Source organism: Xyrauchen texanus, chromosome 30 (genome assembly GCF_025860055.1).
Source record: "Xyrauchen texanus isolate HMW12.3.18 chromosome 30, RBS_HiC_50CHRs, whole genome shotgun sequence".
Lineage (NCBI taxonomy): Eukaryota > Metazoa > Chordata > Actinopteri > Cypriniformes > Catostomidae > Xyrauchen > Xyrauchen texanus.
Window position 1 is genome coordinate 2,313,973 of NC_068305.1, and position 21,958 is coordinate 2,335,930.

Genomic DNA, 21,958 nt, shown 5'->3' on the forward strand with positions numbered 1-21,958 from the left:
TTCACGAGATCCTCGTCCAAATGTATTTCATTGCGAGTAATTTTGCTCATCTACCCGCAACAGGTGGGTGACCCGTAAGACATATAGTGTCTAATTCGCTGTTTGTTCAGAGGCGTGCAGTGGGACCCTGTCTCGTGAAACAAGCGTATCACTCCTTTTTATTTGTTTCATTCATCTGAAAACTGTCTGGAAGAATAATGAAATCTATGAGAATTCTGCACATGATCTCCGATCATCTCGTGAGGTGCTGTGAGTTTAGTTTGCTCTTACACATTGTGAACGCATCTCTGCAGGTTCAGTAATATATATATATATATATATATCTACCTATGTAATAAAGAAACAAAGACGAAAGTGATTAAATCATAAACTAATACAAAACATGTTCACGTTCTATTTTTTTTCTTTAGGCAGCATAAACTGTATTAACAAACGCAATACAAACACATTCCATAAGAACACACATTTGGCAGCATATTTTGGGAACACAAGGGAATTTATTAGGCTTATTTATAATTGATGATTATTATAATTAGGTGAGTGTGAGTGTGAGTGTGTATGTCTGTCTATGTGTGGCCCTGCGATGGACTGGCGACCTGTCCAGGGTGTCCCCCGCCTTTCGCCCAATGTTAGCTGGGATAGGCTCCAGCCCCCCGCGACCCTGTACACAGGATAAGCGGTTGACGATGGATGGATGGATGGATGGATTATTATAATTATCTTTACAGTTATAATTGTCTTTAGTTCTTAATTTGTATGCTATTAGTCATTTTTCAGCTGGTGTTGTTGACGGATGATTTGCATGATGGGAAATGTGGTGGTTGGAGATGGTAGATGTTTGTATTTCTGGAGGTGGTTATATAGAAGATTCTTTAATCACTATATTATTTTAATTGCTGTTTTCGTTTTGTTTAAAGTGCAATTTGAATTTAGAAATTTCTTTTGTTTAAGTTTTTCATGTTTCAATAAATTAATAAAAAAATGTAAGCAAAATCAATAAAGCAAAAATTTTCACGCACCTTGGGGGTTGACCATATAATTGGATATAGCGATATTTTAAATGCGATTATCATTAAAATATTTTTTACATATTGTCTTGCTCAAGTAATTTTATGGCGACCCGCACACACACGTGTACTGAATTCCATATTGCAACATGTTACCTATTAATGTTTGCATATTTGTTTGTTTTTGAGAAGTCTATGGGCAATATAAATATTTTATTTGATTGAAAAATATTAAGTTATTTGTTTGTGGTATGTCTCTTTCAAAAATGCTTCAACCTAAAATGTAAATATTGTCTCCTTAGTGAAAAAAGGTTCCCGACCCCTGCTGTATAGAATAATAATAATAATAATATGACCGTTTTCCACTCTCTCTCTGACCCTTACAATTAAACAGCCTGTTTTTGTAACGTCTTGTTATTTTCGACATTGCGATGTTTGTTGTAACAATTCGAATGGAATTAGCACCGCTGATCATTAGTTGTGCAGTTCTAGTCATCTGATTGGCTGTGTCCTTCTGCCCGCCATCAACAGTGCCTACCAGATCGTGGTGACTGAGATCAATCCACGGCGTGCGCGACGGGATGCAGGCAGTGGGGAGTGTTATCGCGAGCCGGTGTCCTATCAGAACGCCGCGAGTGCCGGGTTGCCGTATTATTTCGCAGCAGAACTCCCTCCAAGGAATCTTCCAGAACCGTTGCCATTTACGGTGGGAGACAACAAGACTTATCAGGGCTACTGGAACGCTCCCCTCGCACCTCGTAAAAACTACAACATCTACTTCCAGGCCGTCAGCAGCGTGGAGAAGGTTAGCAGATAACACACAAATAAGCATGCTATGTACTCCAATATAAGGGTGATTTTTCAATTTGGGGCAGTTTTAACTAGTTCAGAACATAACATACAGGCTACATTCAAACATCTTTTGTCTTTTGCTCGATTCTATATTGTTTTTCTTTACAGGAAAGTAAGATGCAGTGTTTGAAACTGGCATTTAAAGGTAAGCCCTTTCATACTGAGGACATGCATATGTGCATATGTGTGTATGTTGATTTGTCCAACAGACAGTCCAGTGATTTGTTTGAAAGATGCTGTTCGTCATATTGTCACCTTTTTATGCTTTGACTTTATAGTATGTGCACATGTAACCCTTTTTAACATATTACTGTTGCGAAACATCCACAGCACGGTGTTTGTTGGACTTTTGCTTGTTGTTCTGCATAACATGATACACATGTGTATATACAGTATCGTCAGCTGTTGTGGTACTAACAAAAGCACCTTCAAACGTGCCTCGCCGGAGTTATTGCACATTATGTCTTCCTCTGGGTCTTCATTAATTGTTTTTCAGCAGGAAATCGAATGATAAAACTGTGCCCGAGGCTCAGCGCACTCCCCGAGCTGATTAGATATAGCCCACGTCATGTGTTGTTTAGCAACAAAAATACATTTTTGTTTTTAAGCATATCATTTTATCTCCAAAATGGATGTAATCAAATTTCTATTGAATCGCTTCCAGTGGTTTCCTCTCAAATCACACTTATAAGACCTGACAGAAACACAAGTGTTCAGGTGGGGGGGCAAAATTTGATGACTGAACCAATACAGGCTAGCATCTGAAACCACACCTCAGATTAATCATCTTTTAACCTGAAATGGTCGAAACTGATCGGCAGACAGCTCGTGACAACAAAAACGAATGTGCTATTGAACACTACTTTATTTAAAAAGGGAAGTACTGATTTAAATATTAACAAAGTAAATTAAAACAATGACATGTAGCCTTCAGGTATTTCTTGAGGAAGTAAGTATTGCTTGGAAGAAGAACCGCTTTGTGCATTTTACATTTGCCTTTTTCATTTATAACTAGTAGCACTTAATAAACAAGAAAATAAAATTCTAGAACAAATCATTTTCCTAAAAATCGATGTCCACATATGTGAACCGCGGGACTAAGTTTAAGTCATTTTAGGTAATACCAATCAATAGAAAGTCTGATTTTTTTCATCAAATAGTTTATTCTGATTCCAGGAGTGTTGATTATCCATGTTTTTGAGATGTTAATCAGTAATGATCATAATTAATTCAGATTCACAATAATGTCCAGCATCATCCAATCACTGTCAACCATGTTCAAATAAAATGATCCATTATAAATGGTGAATCTATGCACTGATGATGATTGTCAGTGAACAGTTATAGGAGAGCTATAGGATGCTCCCTTGCTCCCTATTTAGTGCATGACTTAACCTCCAGTGTGCTGTCTGCACTGGTCTCAGAACAGTTATAGGAGAGCTATAGGATGCTCCCTTGCTCCCTATATAGTGAATGACTTAACCTCCAGTGTGCTGTCTGTCTACACTGGTCTCAGAACAGTTATAGAGAGATATAGGATGCTCCCTTGCTCCCTATTTATTGCATGACTTAACCTCCAGTGTGCTGTCTGTCTGCACTGGTCTCAGAACAGTTATAGGAGAGCTATAGGATGCTCCCTTGCTCCCTATATAGTGCATGACTTAACCTCCAGTGTGCTGTCTGCACTGTTCTCAGAACAGTTATAGGAGAGCTATAGGATGCTCCCTTGCTCCCTATATAGTGAATGACTTAACCTCCAGTGTGCTGTCTGTCTACACTGGTCTCAGAACAGTTATAGAGAGATATAGGATGCTCCCTTGCTCCCTATTTATTGCATGACTTAACCTCCAGTGTGCTGTCTGTCTGCACTGGTCTCAGAACAGTTATAGGAGAGCTATAGGATGCTCCCTTGCTCCCTATTTAGTGCATGACTTAACCTCCAATGTGCTGTCTGTCTGCACTGGTCTCAGAACAGTTTGAAATGCTCCTTATTTTCATCTTAACTCCGTATAAAGCCTCTGAAAGACACATTTATCAGTTTTTGCATAAATACATGTATTCTCAATGTGATAATGTACAGTAAATATAGGAATGCATTTAATAATGTTAATGAATAGAACCGTATTGTACAGTGATAAAATAAAATATAATTTATATTAAAATGAAGAGAAATGACCCAAAGATGTGTAAAAAGTTTTTTTTTACTTTTGAGGAAATAAAGTCCTATTTTCCACATGTTTATCATCGCGCTGATGTGTGGAAAAATGTATGGATTTTTTATTAAAACGGCATATCAAATGAAACTAGAGACAATACTCTTTACAACCAAACCGGTTTCAATGATAAAACTTCTTACCAGAGGCACTTTTGTTGGCTTCATGCACATCAACGTCGTGCTGTTGTGTCATGTGACTCATGCGCCAGAAGTTTAACCATTAAATGACAGTCTAGAGTCTTGTGAACAGAATTCAGTCGGTTTTAATTCATTTAAATTATGTCTTGTGTACAGCGAAGCCTAAATACAACGTCCACACATGTGGACGCGGGGTCACACGAGGTTAAAAGCAGGTGATTTTTTCTTGTTATGAGTATTGTTGTATGATTAATAAAAGCAAACTAAAAGACTGTTTACGGACACTGCTAGGACTAATGCTGTGTTCAAGTCCTGTCAGAAATACTGTAATACGAGATGACAGTTCTGTTGAAAAACTGCCGCTGTGAGCACTTTTGGGGAACACCCAATTGAAGTACTACATACACTTTAGAAAGACTGGAATTACATTTCGGAATGTAACTCGTCCTGCAATGTTGGTGCTACAGAGGTGAATGATACAAGAATCATGTGGCTTGTTGAGGAGAGGGATGCCTTTACTATTCTAAGCAATTGGATTTTTGCCTAGCAGAAGATTAAAATGACAAAAAAATGATTGAAGAAGGACTCAAGCAAGATCTAGAGACCAGGGGTCGGCTGCACCAACAATGTGTAATTACACCCAGAGACGGACCACTGGTGTTAAACTCAATGGGACAAACTGGAATGGTCAGCGGATGTAGAAAACTAAGTCCAGCTTCCCAGGTCAAAGTGTGACCGTTAGCAACAGGCCAGAACACACTAGCAACCAAATAACAACGCCCTGTACACCATGTGGCCATTTGTTATTGAATATCAAAAATAAGTATTTGTGTTTTTGAGTTTGATTTAAAGGAGTAATTGTACTATTGACTCTACGGTCATCTGAAGCTAATGTAGCACTCATGTGTGCTCAGATCTTAAAGTGAAGAGGAGGAGAGTGGAATGATGATGGTCTATTAGGGCAGCAGTGCCATTTTGCCCCGGGCTGCTCACTCGGCCAAATGAGGTTTAAAGGATAGAAAAGCCACGTGCAATACAGTGACGGGGCTTTTGTTATGTTTGAGCTGCCCCACGGATCCAGAGGCAGAGAGTGCAGCTGATGGCTTTATTTTAGAGGCCCATGTCAATGGGTCATTGCCTTATCATCCTTAAAAGCTTATAGTACAGCTTCAGGACATAGTGAAGATCCATTTACGTCTGCCACTCAGACAGCTTGCACAATGCAGCCTTTTCGGACAAACTCCGAAACCATAAATGGAGTCAGCACAGAGACTGTCGTAAATGTCTCACGCACCCAGCTGGAGTTCAGGAGAAGCTTCGATCAATAGCCGTAGATGTTGTAATGATAGTTTAGCTGTGTAAGAAGCATTTCAGTCATTGGTGATGTATTCCTGACAGTGTTATAGACCCAAAGCGCTACTGTAGAATGAAGACATTAAGGAAAGCTCTTCCGGAGCATTTTACGATTAGGAATACGTAAAATTTGTGTTTTTACTTGGGCTGTCGATTTTACACTTTAATTTAGTGCAATTAATTCTATTTTTATTATAATTATGCCTCCTGATGCATGGGTAAACTCTTTTTATACCACTGGAGCAATTCGAGCTTAAAGAACATCATTTTTTTTTTTTTTACGAGCCGTGTCAGCAGGGGGCAGTCAGTGCTGCACTTTTTGTTTCGACTAATCAATGCTTTACTCGTCTGCCACCATAATGTAATGGCTTTGAATTATCTGAATTATTATATTTATTATATATTATATTTATAATTATTTGAATTAGTATGTATTATTTATATCTAATTATCTTTATTCTTGGGCCAATTATTTCTATGTGATTAATTCAGTTTATTAAAGGTCATGTAATTAACACAATCAAAAATGTTAATCGATTGACAGCCCAAGTTTTTAATGATAATTGTATTTTAGCTAATTTCAGGTAAATAATTTAGACGTCTATAGTTTTGCTCGTCACAAAACTTGAATTATACAATAATGGAATATTGTGGGGGCCTGGTTGCTCACCAAGTATTGGCTTTGACTATCACACCTGAAGTCTTGAGTTTGAATCCAGGGTGTGCTGAGTGACTCCAGACAGGTCTCCTAATCAACCAAATTGGCCCAGTTGCTAGCGAGGGTAGAGTCACTTAGAGTAAACTCCTCGTGGTTGCGATTAGTGGTTCTCGCTCGTGGAGAGTAGCATGAGTCTCCACATGCTGTGAGTCTCCGCGGTGTCATGCACAACGAGTCACGTGACGAGATGCGTGGATTGGTGGTCTCAGAATTGGAGGCAACTGAGACATGTCCTCCACCACAAGGATTGAGGTAAGTAACTGCGCCACCGTGAGGACCTGCTAAATAGTGGGAATTGGGCATTCCAAAATGGGAGAAAAGGGGATAAAAAATGAGGGAATTTTCCAGGTTCATTACAAGTTAAGAACAATCGACAGCATTTGTGGCATATTATATTATTACAACAAAGATTTCTTTCGACCCGTCCCTACTTTCCTTGCAAAAATCAAGGTTGTCAGTGATGCTCTTACAATGGAAGTTAATGGGGCCAATTCGTAAACTAAAATACTCACTGTTCAAAAAATATAGACACAAGACATGAACAATATGTGTGTAAATATGATTTTACTGTGATAAAATCACTTACTAACCACATCTGTGTAAAGTTTAAACATTTTACAACTTTGTTGCCATAATGATATAATGTCAAAGAATTCTGTTCTTTAGGCTCCACTCACTTCTATTTCTAGAGCATTCAAATAATTTTTGTGTTTTGTATAATTATTCGGGCAAGCAGAGTAATAATATTAGTGTTCAACAATGGAACGAGACTGTGGTTGTCTGCCAATGTTTGTAGAAACATATCCGACAGTCATTTTGATGCCATTCTGTTATTTTTTGGCAGTGAAGAAAGATATTACACAGCAAACATGTTTGTAAAACATCAATGCGCTTTAATGGACCTGTGAGGTAGTGCGATGCGATTATTAAAAAATACCTTATGGTCTTAAAGGAACAGTTGTAGCAGGCACATTGATGACTGTAACACATGTTAATGGCATCATTTAAATTATTTTGGTGACCGTAAATAAATGAATCATTAAGTAATCATCAAGTGAGTCCCTGACATGTAAACTAAGGTTAATAGTTGGCCTGTATTAGTGATGTGCAGTAATAAACACAATAGTTGGTGAAGTAATGCTGTATTAACCAATCCGCATCCAGGATCAAATTTATTTGTTTTATAAAATGCATGTGAATGTTATTTTTAAAGCTGAAGCGTGTCATTCCTGCACCAGTATAAAGAGTCCAAAAAGCATTGATTGAGTCGATGTTTCTGTGTCAAGCTATTGGTCTGTGCTTACTGAAATGTGAAACACTGTCCCCAGTGGTCAAAGCGGTAAGTGCTGTTGGACGTATGGGCAAGTGTGAGCCCCAGTTTCTGAGGGGCGCCAAAAGCAAGTTTTTTTCAGCGGTACAGGCTGTATAATACAGTGAAGTGGAATGAATATTGTATAAGCTGAACCCCTAAAACTAACATTAGTGGAGTAAAAATATTATGTTAGAGGGGAAAAAAATGCAAATGCCGAATCTCACTCGTCACTGATTATGCGAACGAGATTACTTTCAAAGCGGGATCCGAACCGGGGGCTCCTATGCTAGTGATATAACAGTCCAGTCTTCCAGTCGTGGCAGTACGAATTTTAACATTGAAAACATTACACACATCAGCTATAACTTTTCGTTCTTCTCTTTAGGGGCCACCGAGGAGCCAGAAGTGATTCCAGACCCTGCCAAACAGACCGACCAAGTGGTAAAAATCGCCGGCATCAGTGCTGCCGTCCTGGTCTTCATACTCCTGGTGCTTGTGGCCATCCTGCTGGTGAAGAAAAGGTAAGTTGAATTCCGTCAGCTCTTCAAATGTTTACTGCCATTACAGTAAGTGCGTGTTCACTCTTGAAATGTCCACAAGAACACCAGCATCCTCCTTCCACTGTCATCTCATTACATCATCAGCACACCGGGAGTAGCCGTAAGGCGCCGCCGCATCAGGACCGCTGTCAGCAACTATTATAAAAACCACTAGTGGTTCAATTGTTCAGACAGGTCCTGCTCTACAGCTAAACCAGGCAAAAACTCAATTAAAGCGAATCAGAAAGAAAATTAGACACACTATAGACTTGAACACCCGCAATTGTGTACAGTATAAAAAACATTATGCATAATTCTAAAGGTGTAAACAGCATAGCAGAATCTCTACCGTTTCATTGCATGATATGGTCAAGCACCCAGCCCTACACATAAGGTTTTTAGAAGTTTATCTTTCTTGGTTTCTGAAATTTCAGTAAAGAGAATCACACATCCAAACACATTTCTATCCCAGATCATGAAAGCAACACAAAAGCTGTGATTTAGGACAGTGTTAAAGATTGTGTGGGGTTTGCACTATAGTTGAGACAGGTGCTTCTAAATGCCGCAAACATTCAGTGGTGACAAATATACATCCATCCATCCATCCATCTTCAACCGCTTATCCAAAGTCGGGTCGCGGGGGCAGCTGCTCCAGCAGGGGGCCCCAAACTTCCCTATCCCGAGCCACATTAACCAGCTCTGACTGGGGGACCCCGAGGCGTTCCCAGGCCAGTGTGGAGATGTAATCTCTCCACCTAGTCCTGGGTCTTCCCCAAGGCCTCCTCCCAGCTGGACGTGCCTGAAACACCTCCCTAGGGAGGCGGCCAGGGGGCATCCTTATCAGATTCCCAAACCATCTCAACTGACTCCTTTCGACACAAAGGAGCAGCGGTTCTACTCCGAGCTCCTCATGGATGACTGAGCTCCTCACCCTATCTCTAAGGGAGAAGCCCGCCACCCTTCTGAGGAAGCCCATTTCGGCCGCTTGTACTCGCGACCTAGTTCTTTCGGTCATGACCCAACCTTCATGACCATAGGTGAGGGTAGGAACAAAAATTGACCGGTAGATCGAGAGCTTTGCCTTTCGGCTCAGCTCTCTTTCGTGACAATGGTGCGATAGAGCGAGTGCAATACCGCCCCGCTGCCCGATTCTCCGGCCAACCTCCCGCTCCATTGTCCCCTCACTCGTGAACAAGACCCCGAGGTACTTGAACTCCTTCACTTGGGACAAAACCTCATTCCCTACCTGGAATACGCACTCCATCGGTTTCCTGCTGAGAACCATGGTACAAATATACATATGAAATGTAAAAAATTTGGTGTGTGAGATAAAGAAAAATAAAGGGGCCAAAAATGTGCGTGAAGTGTCACAAAGAAGACCCGTTTTTTGCTCCATGGTCATGTGTGTCTAAAGATGAACTTTTGTTAATGAACAGAGGGTGAAGTGTTTACACCAGCCCAGAGGAGTGTTATAAAGAGAGACTGCTGTCCACTGAAGAACAGCTTGTGTTGAAGGGGGACAAAAATCTATTTCTATATCCATGTGCAATTGCATCCACACCCACCTCCTCATAATAATCAGCCGACCTGAGCTGCCATGCCATTTTCACATTCACGCTGCTGCTTCTGGGTAATGGCGCCATCATGCGGCTGTTTCTTGAATCGCAGGCTGTTAACAGTGAAAGGTCTAGTCCGTATGCCTCATAAAGATGCTTTTGTCAGTAATTATTAATGAATATAATCATATAGATACATGATTGGAAGTTAAGGAATATGAACTCTTATAATTGATTTGGTAGAAATGTTTTGGTTAATGTTTCTTTTGTTAGGATATGCCGTCTTATAATGCTTACATGTTTATGCTTAAAACCTAAGGGGGACAAAATAAACATAACAATGGAATATTTTCCCCATTTTAGTTTCTGACATAAAATAGCGCTACACCGATCAGCCACAACATTAAAAGCACCTGCCTAATATTGTGTAGGTCCCCCTCATGCCGTCAAAACAGCGACAACTTGCATCTCTACAATAGAATTCAGAGATGATATTCTTCTAACCACAATTGTACAGAGCGGTTATCTGAGTTATTGTAGACTTTATCAGTTTGAACCAATCTGGCCATTCTCTGTTGACCTCTCTCATCAACAAGTGTTTCATCCACAGAACTGCCGCTCACTGGATGGTTTTTGTTTTTGGCACCATTCTGAGTAAATTCTAGACACTGTTGTGTGTGAAAATCCCTGACATATTCAAACCAGCCCATCTGACACCAACAATCATCCATGCAATTATCTAATCAGCCAATCATGTGGCAGCAGTGCATAAAATCATTCAGATATGGGTCAGGAGCTTCAGTTAATGTTCACATCAGCCATCAGAATGGGGAAAATGTGATCTCAGTGATTTTGACTGTGGCATGGTTGTTGGTGTGAGACGGGCTGGTTTGAGTATTTCAGGGATTTTCACACACAAAACTCTCTAGAATTTACTCCCAATGGTGCCAAAAACAAAAATAATCCAGTGACACAAACTAAAACTGAATGAATCTTTATTATGCGGTCTTCAGTATTGTCCATTATTTTCACTGTCACTGAATCCTACCATACTGTTGTCAATCAGAAGAGAGCACTGCACACTTGCCCTTTCCATTGAACATTGCCATGATTCATTTTGTCTGAAAAGAAGAAAAACGAATCCTTCTTATGTTATTTCTGCTTTAATTCAATTGTATTATAGTAGACATTTCCAAATAATTGAATAAATGTAATCTTATTATTGATGCCACTATCTATAAATGTTCCCAATGGGAAAATGCACTAGTGCAATTCCTGAGTTTCTGCAACATTCATATTTTCTCAGTTTTCTGTTAAACTATATTAGGTGAAGTTGATCAATTAACAACAACATCTAATTCACTTATTATTAAGATACAATGAAATATAAAATCAAGAATGATGTAAAAACATACCAAAATGTGTTCGTCTTAGAGAATAAATCAAATGTCATGTGACTTAAAAGCAGTATATTATTGGTTACTTGCCCTCTCTATTTTGTTAACAATGCATTGTGTTTAGCTTTTTCTGAAAAGTGAGAAATGAAAGAAAATAAATGGTTGCCATATGGATACAGGCTTAAGTTCCATTCTCTGAAAACAAGTCCTGTTCCTCGGGGATTTATATTTGTTTGAAGGATGTTTAAGTACTGTATTTTTAATGGGAATTGGAGTTCATAAATGTTTAGATGAGAGTTTAGAAATGATTTTCACGTGGCTGAGAAGAGGAAGTGTGACGAGTAATTGGCTAATGGGTGGACGCTCCGTGAATTGTAATTGGCTGAGTGGTGGAGTTAAGTAGAATATAATTGGCTGCAGGGAGAGTTGTAATTGACTTTAATTAGCTGAAAGGAGAGTCCACAGGAACAGGAAGTGTTCAGTGTGTGCAGTGGTCTGTAGGCACATAATTGCACAAGCATTGTGCGCTCTTGTAATCTTTCATTCAAATTTTAATTTTTTTCAATGTCCTACTTTATACACACACCATTGTGTCTGCTGTGCAAACATTGTCTCCCTCATCTTCTCGAATCATTAATAAATGTTGTTTTGCCTCAGCCTGGATTGTATTTGTTGTGGAATTCAATAGATGGAAAATTTCAGAATATTACGTTTCGTTTTTCTGTCTGATTCGGTGTTTGTAATCCTGTGTCTTGCATCTCTTCATTCATGAGAGCATTCATTATATTTAGGCTGATTATTAAATGATAATTATATGGCTAATAAAGTGATTAATAACTAGGCACAGTGTGCAATAAAACAACAATCATTAAATAGAAAGATATTTTAAACATACACACATATAGATGGATTAAAGTTGCCTTGCACAAGAGTTTGCCACTCTGCATGATGTGGACTAGTCAAACATGTTTCTGTTTAAAGCAGGGATTTTGAGAGTGTTCAACACATTAGAAGAACCTCTTCCACACAATCAACTGCTTGAGCTGACTGAATTACTGAATTCTGAGATCTGACTAATGTACCAGACAAATTGTAGAAAACTACAGTGTTGGGGGTAAAAAGAGAAGATGTGCTCAAAAACTACACTAGAATATGGTGTTGCATTTTGAATGGTCTAGTTTTCTAAAATGATCCTCATTTAGAGTCTAACATTTAGATTCTCATTTAGAATAGACTTTTCAATGTTCTTAGTTAATTTGTGTTATTGTAAACTAGGTTTTGGTATAAAGGCTTCAGGTCCTGGACGAGCCCCCAATTCATACCCTTACACTAGACTGAAATCAGCAGCTTAATTTGTATTGAGGAATAAAGGCCTCCCCCTTCATCCCCCCTTTGATTCTTCTATATTATCATATTCAGTTGAGTTACATAAATAGTTTATAGGTTACATAAATATTTGATTTAGGATCAGACGTCCCTGTGTTCAAACTGGTTTTATTTATTATGTTAAATGAGGTTTAACCAATCTAGAATCTGGTCTCCGAACAGGAGGCAAAGTAATGCGTCATACTCTTCCATACTTCATTCATTCATTCATTAGTACTGACCTTTAAATCGATTGCTTTTATCAGCAGCCCTATCGGGGCGTGTAAGATGATTGTATAATTTGAATTTGTATATGTCTAAACGCTTAATGTAGGGCATTAAGTGTGAATATGTGCATACTGTATATTGATGATGAACCTCGGTACACTGAGATAAATGGCTCTTTTCCAACTGAGCTATGGATAATCAATGTTTTTCGGTCAAATACTGAAGATACTGCATCTTTAAAATGGTGATCATTTACAATGCTTGTTTTGCAGGAAGTCAGCAGCTTACTAATTTATTTAGGTGCATTTTTTCATTAATTTCTGTTTTTTGGGTTGTGTTCACATATGTGCTTTTTTCTATCCTCAAAGGTTAATTGCACGGATTTATCAATTCAGAGACCCCGTGATGCATGTTAAAATCGTATACCCAAAGTTTTGCATGATCTGATTAGAACTTTTTTCCCCTTTTAACAGCCAGTTGTCAAATAAATAGGGTTTTAGATTGCACCCATGTGCAATACAAATCATGAAATGCGTATTTTAATGAATGCCATCAGCGAGAGCGAAAGAGATCAGGCTAAAACTGCTGTTAAAGAGGTTATTTGTTGCTTGTGTTGGCAAGATTGATTCCCACACTGCACTCACCAATATCTCTTCATCTGTTTGTGCTGTTTCTCATTCGCTCGCCAGGAGGAGCTACTATTCGTACTCATATTACCTGTAAGTAACAGAGACGCTCAGACCAAAACAAAAGCAAAGCATATAAATACATCCAGGGCTCTCTGCTCTCTGTCTATGGTTAGTCTTTTAAAGATGCAGTATCCTTTTTTCAAGCGAAAACACGTATCGCTTTGACCAGTCACGTTCCTTTTGCATTTGATCATTTCTTGAACATGCTCAGCGGCTGTCGCATGGAAGCGGTGTTATTTGAAAAAAGAATGCTGCACTTGTGTCTGTTATTTTTCTTTTAATTTACTTTTTCTTTTTTGCCTTTTATTGTGGGTGTGTGCATGTGTGTGCTTGGGAAAGTTACTCACCCTGTCTCCATTCATATTTAATTTTGACATACTGATCCATATGTTTGTTTGGCGAAGAGGGCAAACTTTCTTTTTTAAAGTCAGGTTTCCACATTTCCCCCTTAATCTGCTGCTTAGATCGGAAGAGCCCGTCCATTTCAAAGAGTTACTATTAAGCCAAGATGAAAATGTACCGGTAGATATTTTATTTCTGTTGTCAAAAGCATCTACATTTTACATTTACAAAATACAACAAACTAAAAATTCACAAAAATCGTCATCTTTCTAACACAGCCCCATGTTGCATTTCATCCCATGACATCTCGATTTGTTCAAAAGTAAAACCATGATAAATGTATTTATTTTTCAATTGAATTACATCCAGATTTGTGTCTGTTCTATATTTGCTTACTCAATCAAGTACACCAGCTTACACACCATGTTGATATCGGATGACTAAAAACTGAAAAGCTTTCTTCTTCTTGATTTGTCACCAGTATTAGTCAATAAAAGTAATCCACTACATGTTACTAATTATGTCTCTAAAATTGTAATCAGGTTACTGGTTACTTAAAGTAATCACATTACTAATTACTTTACTTTGAAGTTACTTCTGTGCTAATGAAATTCAGAGTAACTTTTCTTTCTTGTCAATTGCAGAAACAAGAAACGCAGAAACGCAATTCATTTGTTCAATATATTATAGAAATAATATTATTTTAGAAATGTGTAACCCATGTAATGTATTAAAAGTAAATTCCATTATTGAGGAAGGAACTGCAATCTGATTTCAAGAATTTCAAATGTAACATGTCACAGTACTTTTTTTAATTCATTTTACTTATTACAGTAAATAATTACTTTGTAACCAGATTACACTCAATACTGTTTGTTACTCACAAATATGAAACAGCAATATAATTTGGCTATGCATACACATTTTCAGTTGTTAAACATCATATATATGATCTGCTACAAGACAAAAATACTTGTATAATTATATAATTGTCTCAATATAATCAATCAATATAATTGTAACTTTTTGACTTTTTGAAAGCAAACATATACAAACGTTTGCAGTATTGCAGTTTGGACAAGCATGGTTTTATTTCTCTGCATGACGTCCACTAGGTTGGAAGTCACTGAACTTATATTTCTTACAAGGTTCCTTAAGGTTGTCCTTTATCATGGAACTAAGCTTTCTTATTAGATCATCCCTTTATCTCTCCTGTGTCTTGTTTTCCTATGTGTTGGTGGTTGGGGTGAAGGGTGGAATGAAGTGTTTTCTGGACTAAAAGATCCTTAAAAAAGTTCTCTTTAATTGGCTTATCAGGAAGCTTGCCAAGAAGCGCAAGGATGCCATCGGAAACACCCGTCAGGAGATGACGCACATGGTGAACTCCATGGATCGCAGTTACGCAGACCAAAGCACTCTGCACGCTGAGGAGCCCATGTCCGTCACATTCATGGACTCCCACAACTTCAGCAACCGCTGTGAGTACACAAGTCCTGAACAACCAGAGATCATATCTCAGTATCAAGAGTGCAAATCAAGCTCCTGCCATCGAGTATTCACAGTGCTGTGCAGACTTTGAGAATTGAAGCATCTGGTAAAACAAAGCAATGAAATTAGACAGGCATCAAAAAGGTTTGTAAAGGAATAGTTTTAGGCCAGAAACGTACTTTACACAATCATGTAAGCGTAGAGCAAGCATGCAGTCCTTCTGAACATTCTTGCCTCGTGTTCCTGTGGTGTAACAAACAAACCAAGTACTGCACTTTGATGTAGTTGACCTGAGAATAATGCCAGCTATATTACCTCATAGCAACGCTGAGAATGACACATTTTAAAACTCAACAGCATGTGAAATCATGCTTGCATCGCTAAAACTGTAGCTAACACTTTTTCTGAAGCCAATATGAATATTTGTAAAAGGAATATAAATGCATTTGTGGCATGGGGGGCGTGGTCGTGTGTCATCTGCAGGAGAGAGAGAGAGAGCGGTAAGGCTTGTCACCTGGTTTGTAATTATCTCTAACACCTGTGTCTTGTTATAGTGATACGGAGAGAAACATTTAAGGAACGCCAGGTGTCGAGAGAGGGGGAGAGAGAGTGTCCAGAAAGCACGACCACAGCATTCAAATTCATTCATAATGTCTCATAATACACCTTAGAATGTTATAACTTCTTATTAATAACTATAACTACAGTTATAATACATTATACAGTAATACCTAATTATATTCTTTGTAATAATATAATACACAATACATTGTAATACAATTGGCATCTAATGTTATCTGCAGAATTTGTGATGATATATATATATATATATGTGTGTATCTATACATGGTATAGATAGATACACAGACAGACAGACAGACAGATGAAAGATAGACAGACAGACAGATGAAAGATAGACAGACAGATGAAAGATAGACAGACAGATAGATAGATAGACAGACAGATAGATAGATAGATAGACAGACAGACAGACAGACGAAAGATAGACAGACAGACAGATAAATAGACAGACAGACAGACAGATAGATAAATAGACAGACAGACAGACAGATAGATAGACAGACAGACAGACAGATAGATAGATAGATAGATAGATAGATATTGTATAATTGCTATTATTCAAAAGCAGCATTGTTTAAAAAGTCATAAGACTTCATGACTTGATCATATACCATTACAAAATAAATAAAAGATAATAAATATATAATAAATAATAGTTACAAAATCAGTGTCTTATAAACAGCAACATACAATGCATTACATGTCAACTAATATAATGTAAGTTGTATAAAAATGTTCATATTGCAAAGAAACACACATTCACAGTGTATATTTAGAGATCTTGGGACATTTCCATGTCATTTTGCCCAACAGGGTGTAATTTTAGTGAAACATATGCCATAAGCCTAATCAAATAAATAATACAACATCACATTCATCATAAATCAGGAGGAGTTTTGAGACCTAACAAGCTTTCTATTTAGAATTTTCCTCCAAATTCTGGATTGATTTTTTTTGGACCGTACAGCACCATACTTTTATTTGTTTTATTTTATTTTTTATTCTAATGTATTTAAACGCTTTAGTGCATATTAGGGCATCTGTAGTTTTATGTACCTAAATAAGATCCACAATAACTGGAGTTAATTGAGAATAGTGTTGTTTTGGCTGCATGTGTAATCAGCATGCATATTTGCTACATAACATTGTAGCTTTAACATGTCTTAACCCCTGTGTGACCTTCGGGAGATTTTTGTCATTTTAATTTTTTTCGATCATTTTGGCTGTGTTAAGTAATGCCAACAGCATAAATTTTGCCAGGTGTGTATTTTTTAGGGAATTTTGATATTTCAACCTCAGTTCCTATAATGCCTCTATAACACACTGTGTACACAAAATGACACTCAGGACCTTCAGGACAAAAATGTCCCCTCTGAAACCCATTAAAATGTCAATATTTGATCCCAGAGCCATTAAATCATAAAATCATGAATTCTAAGATATTGTGCTTTCTTTCCAGAGCCCTGGCTTGAAAATGTATTTATTTTTTATATTTTACACCAGATGGCGCCATTTGTTTCTCGTGTTTAGCCTATGGAGCAAATACGTGCTTTTTTCCTATTTTCTATTTGCTGTATTATAGAGCACTGCAGGATAATTGAATAAATGATGCAGCTAAAATTGTGTGGGTGTGTTGGTATAGATGTCAGAGTGTGTTTTAAGAAATTGTTGTGTGTGTGTGGTGTATGTGTGTGTGTGTGTGTGTGTGTGTGTGTGTGTGTGTGTGGTGTATGCATGTGTGTGTGTGTGTGTGTGTGTGTGTGTGTGTGTGTGTGTGTGGTGTATGCATGTGTGTGTGTGGTGTATGCATGTGTGTGTGTGTGTGTGGGGTATGCATGTGTGTGTGTGGTGTATGCATGTGTGTGTGTGTGTGTGGTGTATGCATGTGTGTGTGTGTGTGTGGTGTATGCGTGTGTGTGTGTGTGTGTGTGTGGTGTATGCATGTGTGTGTGTGTGTGTGTGTGTGTATGCGTGTGTATGTGTGTGTATGTGTGTGTGTGTGTGTGTGTGTGTGGTGTATGCATGTGTGTGTGTGTGTGGTGTATGTATGCATGTGTGTGTGTGTGTGTGGTGTATGTATGAGTGTGGGTGTGTGTGCGTGCGTGCGTGCATGTGTGTGTGCGGTGTGTGTGCACGTGTGTGTGTGTGTGTGTGTGGTGTATGTGTTTGGTGTGTGGTGCATGTGTGTGTGTGTGTGTGTGGTGCGTGTGTATGTGTGTGTGTGTGTGTAAAAAACAACAGTGCCTTGATTTAAACAAACTTGCATTTAAAAGATTAAAATCCAGAAAATGAATGAATATTTGGTAGTTATGAACAGGACTGATGTTGGTTAAAAAAAACAAATCTGACTAACTTTTGTTTTATTGATGAACAACGGTTAATGCCTTAAAATGTACACTGAATATTTATTTTGGGTTTTGTGCATATAACTTCCATTTTACAAGCTTGACTTGCAATATCTTCTATCCACTTATAAGTATATTATGGTTTTGCTTTTTTCACTTAAAGTATACTTTATTCAAATATGTAAAATGCATTATAACTTCTGCAAGTTGATGTTGGTCATGTTAACATGCATTATACTCAAATTTTTACGATGAATAGGTAAGTGTTATAATGTATAACAATTGTGGTTGCAATTATTTATGAGAAGTTATAATATATTAGATGGCATACCATTATAATGCATTCATTATGCCTTTACAATTCATTCTAAATTTGGGCTTTATAGAAGTGTTACCGAGCAGTGTGTGCATGTGTAGAGTGTGTTCTGGCCGTAATACTGAACTTTTCTAAACTTGTCGGAATGGTGGTTGGAGGATTTTGGCACAGGAGTTGATTTGGCCGCTATGCCTATGGAGACGTAACACACTTGATACATGTGTGAGAATATTTGGTCTGATCAACCGGAACAACCAAGAAATCTCAAAAACATACAAAAGCCGCCCACATGAAGAGAGCTGAGAAATGCAGTTGAGAAGTCTTCATCAGGCACTGGTGTGTGTAGGATGATAAAAGTCACAAGATAAGCCCACTTATTTCCAGAGTACTGAGAATACGTTGCTTTTGTTCTACAACACGGCAATGCATGATTAAATTGGCAACAGTCGTCTTGTGTGCAGTTTTCATTTGTATTATGTTTATGTACCTGTTCTATGCACAGACAAATGCAAGTGCATTTAATGCAATTTGGTGTTGATTTTTTTACCTTTTGCAGGTATTAAAGCATCAAGGTTCAATTATTAGTAACGACACAGTGCTGAGTGATCATGCAAAAATTGTATGCACCCACATTTACCACACACTTCTCTTAAGTCATGAGTAAAATCTCTAGTTCAGACAGCACAACAGCCAAACTGATGTCAACGTCTGCAAATTCTCAAGTTGTGTTATATTTATGATAACTTTACATATTTTTCTGCAGTGCCTAATGACCCCCTTGTGCCAACTGCTGTATTAGGTGAGGATTAAATGTATGGTGTGCCCACATCTGTGTCTGGGTCACGGAGCAATTCAGTTCAGCCTGTTTTATAACTTAAAGACAACATGAAACCAAAATGATCCTATGTACTGTCTTTTCATGTGTCATGAGACCAGACCACAAAGAGACCAGGTGCACGGTGCATTAATGAAGTGCATGTTACTGTAAAGAAAAAAACTATTTTAATGCAGTTTCATTGAGAGGCACCTCTGAAACGACATAACCAAGGTGTATTGGGTGTGGAAAGTGGTTTTAACTAATAATATCATGGCTTAATATTTATGATCCAATCAAATCTTGATGAATAAAGTCAAGCCTAGTCCTACAATACTTAAACGATATCTCAATAAACTTTTTCTACTTGATCTAACCCATAAAAATGCTGAAACTTAAAGGGATAGTTCAGCAAAACATTATAATTCTGTCATCATTTACTCACTCTCATGCCGTATCAAACTCATATGACTTTCTTCTTTTTCACAAACAAAGATAGTTTGAAAGATGTATGAGGTGGGGTGTTTTCATACAATGCAAGTCAATGAGGTTCACATTGTCTAAAGCTCCTAAAAGAACATAAAGGGAGCATAAGAGTAATCCATACAATCAATATAATGATTACAGGATTGAATCTACGTCTTGAAGACTGTACTGTGATATAATCGGGCCGGATGTCAAGATTTTTTCTGAATAAGAGCTTCTCACCCAAAACTAATCGTATCACTTCAGAAAATATTGCTTTATCCACTCAGGTTGTATGGATTACCTTTATACTGATTGAAAGTTTTGGACCCCATTTATATTGTATGGACAAAAATGTGTCATGCATCCATCAATATATCTTGTTTTGTGTTTCGCAGAAGAAAAAAGTCATATGAGTTTGAGATGGCATGATGGTGAGTAAATGATGAGAGAATTTTCTTTTTTGGGTGAACTATCCCTTTAATCTCTCAGGTACATGAAATGAAACCAGGTAATTTAGACATTTTTTAAGGATACTCTACATTAAGTAAGTTAAATGCATTGTCAGTGCAGTTTCATGTTGTCTTTAGTTTTCCATATTTCCAGCCAAACCCGTCTCCCCAATGATTTCAAGAACGTCATTACTTTGTTTGTATTTTGGCTGTAGTCATGAGGTCATTTGAATCAAATTGTTGTGTTTGACCTCTGAAAAGAACTGAATTGAGCTCAGGACTCCTTCAATGCATCAACAACCTCATTACCCAGCATGCATCATTCATGTAGCCCCACATCAATCCCTAAATCCCTTAACTGCAGAAATGTCTCCTGAGATGATGAGTGAATGAAATCAGAGTCTTTAGTCATCTGAAGTAGAAAGGCATGCTGTCAGGGTGTGCTTCTGCCACTGTCCTAAACTATACCTAAGTGAACCCCCACACACAGTATTTGTGTAGTTGTTAATTGGTGTCTCTCAGATCTGTTCTGATGCAATGCTAAATGCCAAACGAAATCCTACTTGCCCCCTGCCAGTTTATTTTATCTCAAAAAAATGGGAATCTAAATGGGAAAAAACTTGACTAGACTGAACAATTTCTAATGTCTGGACTGTATCTGCAGGGTTTTATGATTATACTGTACATAAAAAAATTTCAATATACTGGCATGTATGTAATGAGTAAGGTTCAATTTCAAGTTTTCACTGTAAATACCATGTCAATAATGCTGGAATTAGCACTAACAGTAGCAATTTGTAACCTGTCAGCAACTGTGGCAACGGTTCAAACCCATTTGATATCCAAACATTTTATTTCTCTTGATTAATTAAAATAAACCTCTCTTACCTGAATGAAGTCCTGATGCCAAAATCAACAAAGTTTGTGCATGACGCAGAGGCAGCTATTTAAGATATTAACCCCCGAAGAAATATTAAAAACCCTGCCTTTTATTTTTTTCCGGATTTACACAATTCACATGCATCATATTATAGGTTGGAAAAAATATTGAATCTGTCATTTGGTTGAAGCTAGCCAAATAAGGTTTGCCCTCATTCTCCAAAAAACTACGGACAAAATCATGCCAGTTAAAACAAAACCTGTATTAAATTGACTATATTAAATTTGAGTTGAAACTAGAATAAATATGTTCCCCTTCGGTCACTCACTCGAAGTTGTGTCGATGTAGTGACACTAGGGGTCTCTTTTGAGAGCCTTGGTTACCTCTTATCTTTGAGAAATGGCCAATGAGAATTGCCGAACAGAATTTGCATGTCCCTCCCCCGGATATACGGGTTTAAAAGGAGGGAAGTGTCCATCTGTTCAGACAGATCTTTTCTTCGGAGCCGAGCGGTTGTGTTTCGGCGAGCTGAGTAAAACCCACTGCTGTGCCACTCACCTCTAAAGAGCATTCGCTGTTGGAAATATGGAGAATTTCAGCTGCTTTTCTCTTTACTCAACGCCAGTGCAGACTACACCCCTGAGCGCTTCGACAGCCCTCTAAAAGAGTATATATAGATAGATATTTCTGTAAAAGAATAAACACATTGACATTGAGCATCTTTTTAAGATGGCCTTCCATCTTTGTGTCATTACTGGATGCGGTCTTTACCTCTCCGCTTCTGACGGCCATGGGTACTGCCTCACACAGAGGCAGCATTTGTGGACAGCTCATGTTCTCACTGCGAGAACATGACCATGGCAATGTTGCGATTCTGCAACATATATATTGAGTGAAGAATACTC

At 38.0% G+C, this 21,958-nt stretch overlaps 1 protein-coding gene across 12 annotated transcripts in view; it reads left to right on the forward strand.

Annotated features, from left to right (window-relative positions):
* LOC127624282 (receptor-type tyrosine-protein phosphatase kappa-like) overlaps positions 1-21,958 on the forward strand; it is a 247,790-nt gene that overhangs the window by 202,713 nt on the left and 23,119 nt on the right. For 8 of the 12 annotated variants that reach the window (XM_052099026.1, XM_052099028.1, XM_052099032.1 and 5 more), the window contains 5 exons: positions 1,539-1,812; positions 1,968-2,004; positions 7,981-8,116; positions 13,370-13,399; positions 15,029-15,189. In XM_052099026.1, the coding sequence (XP_051954986.1) occupies positions 1,539-1,812; positions 1,968-2,004; positions 7,981-8,116; positions 13,370-13,399; positions 15,029-15,189 (638 nt within the window). Of the gene's footprint in view, positions 1-1,538; positions 1,813-1,967; positions 2,005-7,980; positions 8,117-13,369; positions 13,400-15,028; positions 15,190-19,205; positions 19,242-21,958 lie in introns of all 12 variants that reach the window. The other 4 variants (XM_052099030.1, XM_052099035.1, XM_052099036.1 and 1 more) reach the window with 2 other exon arrangements.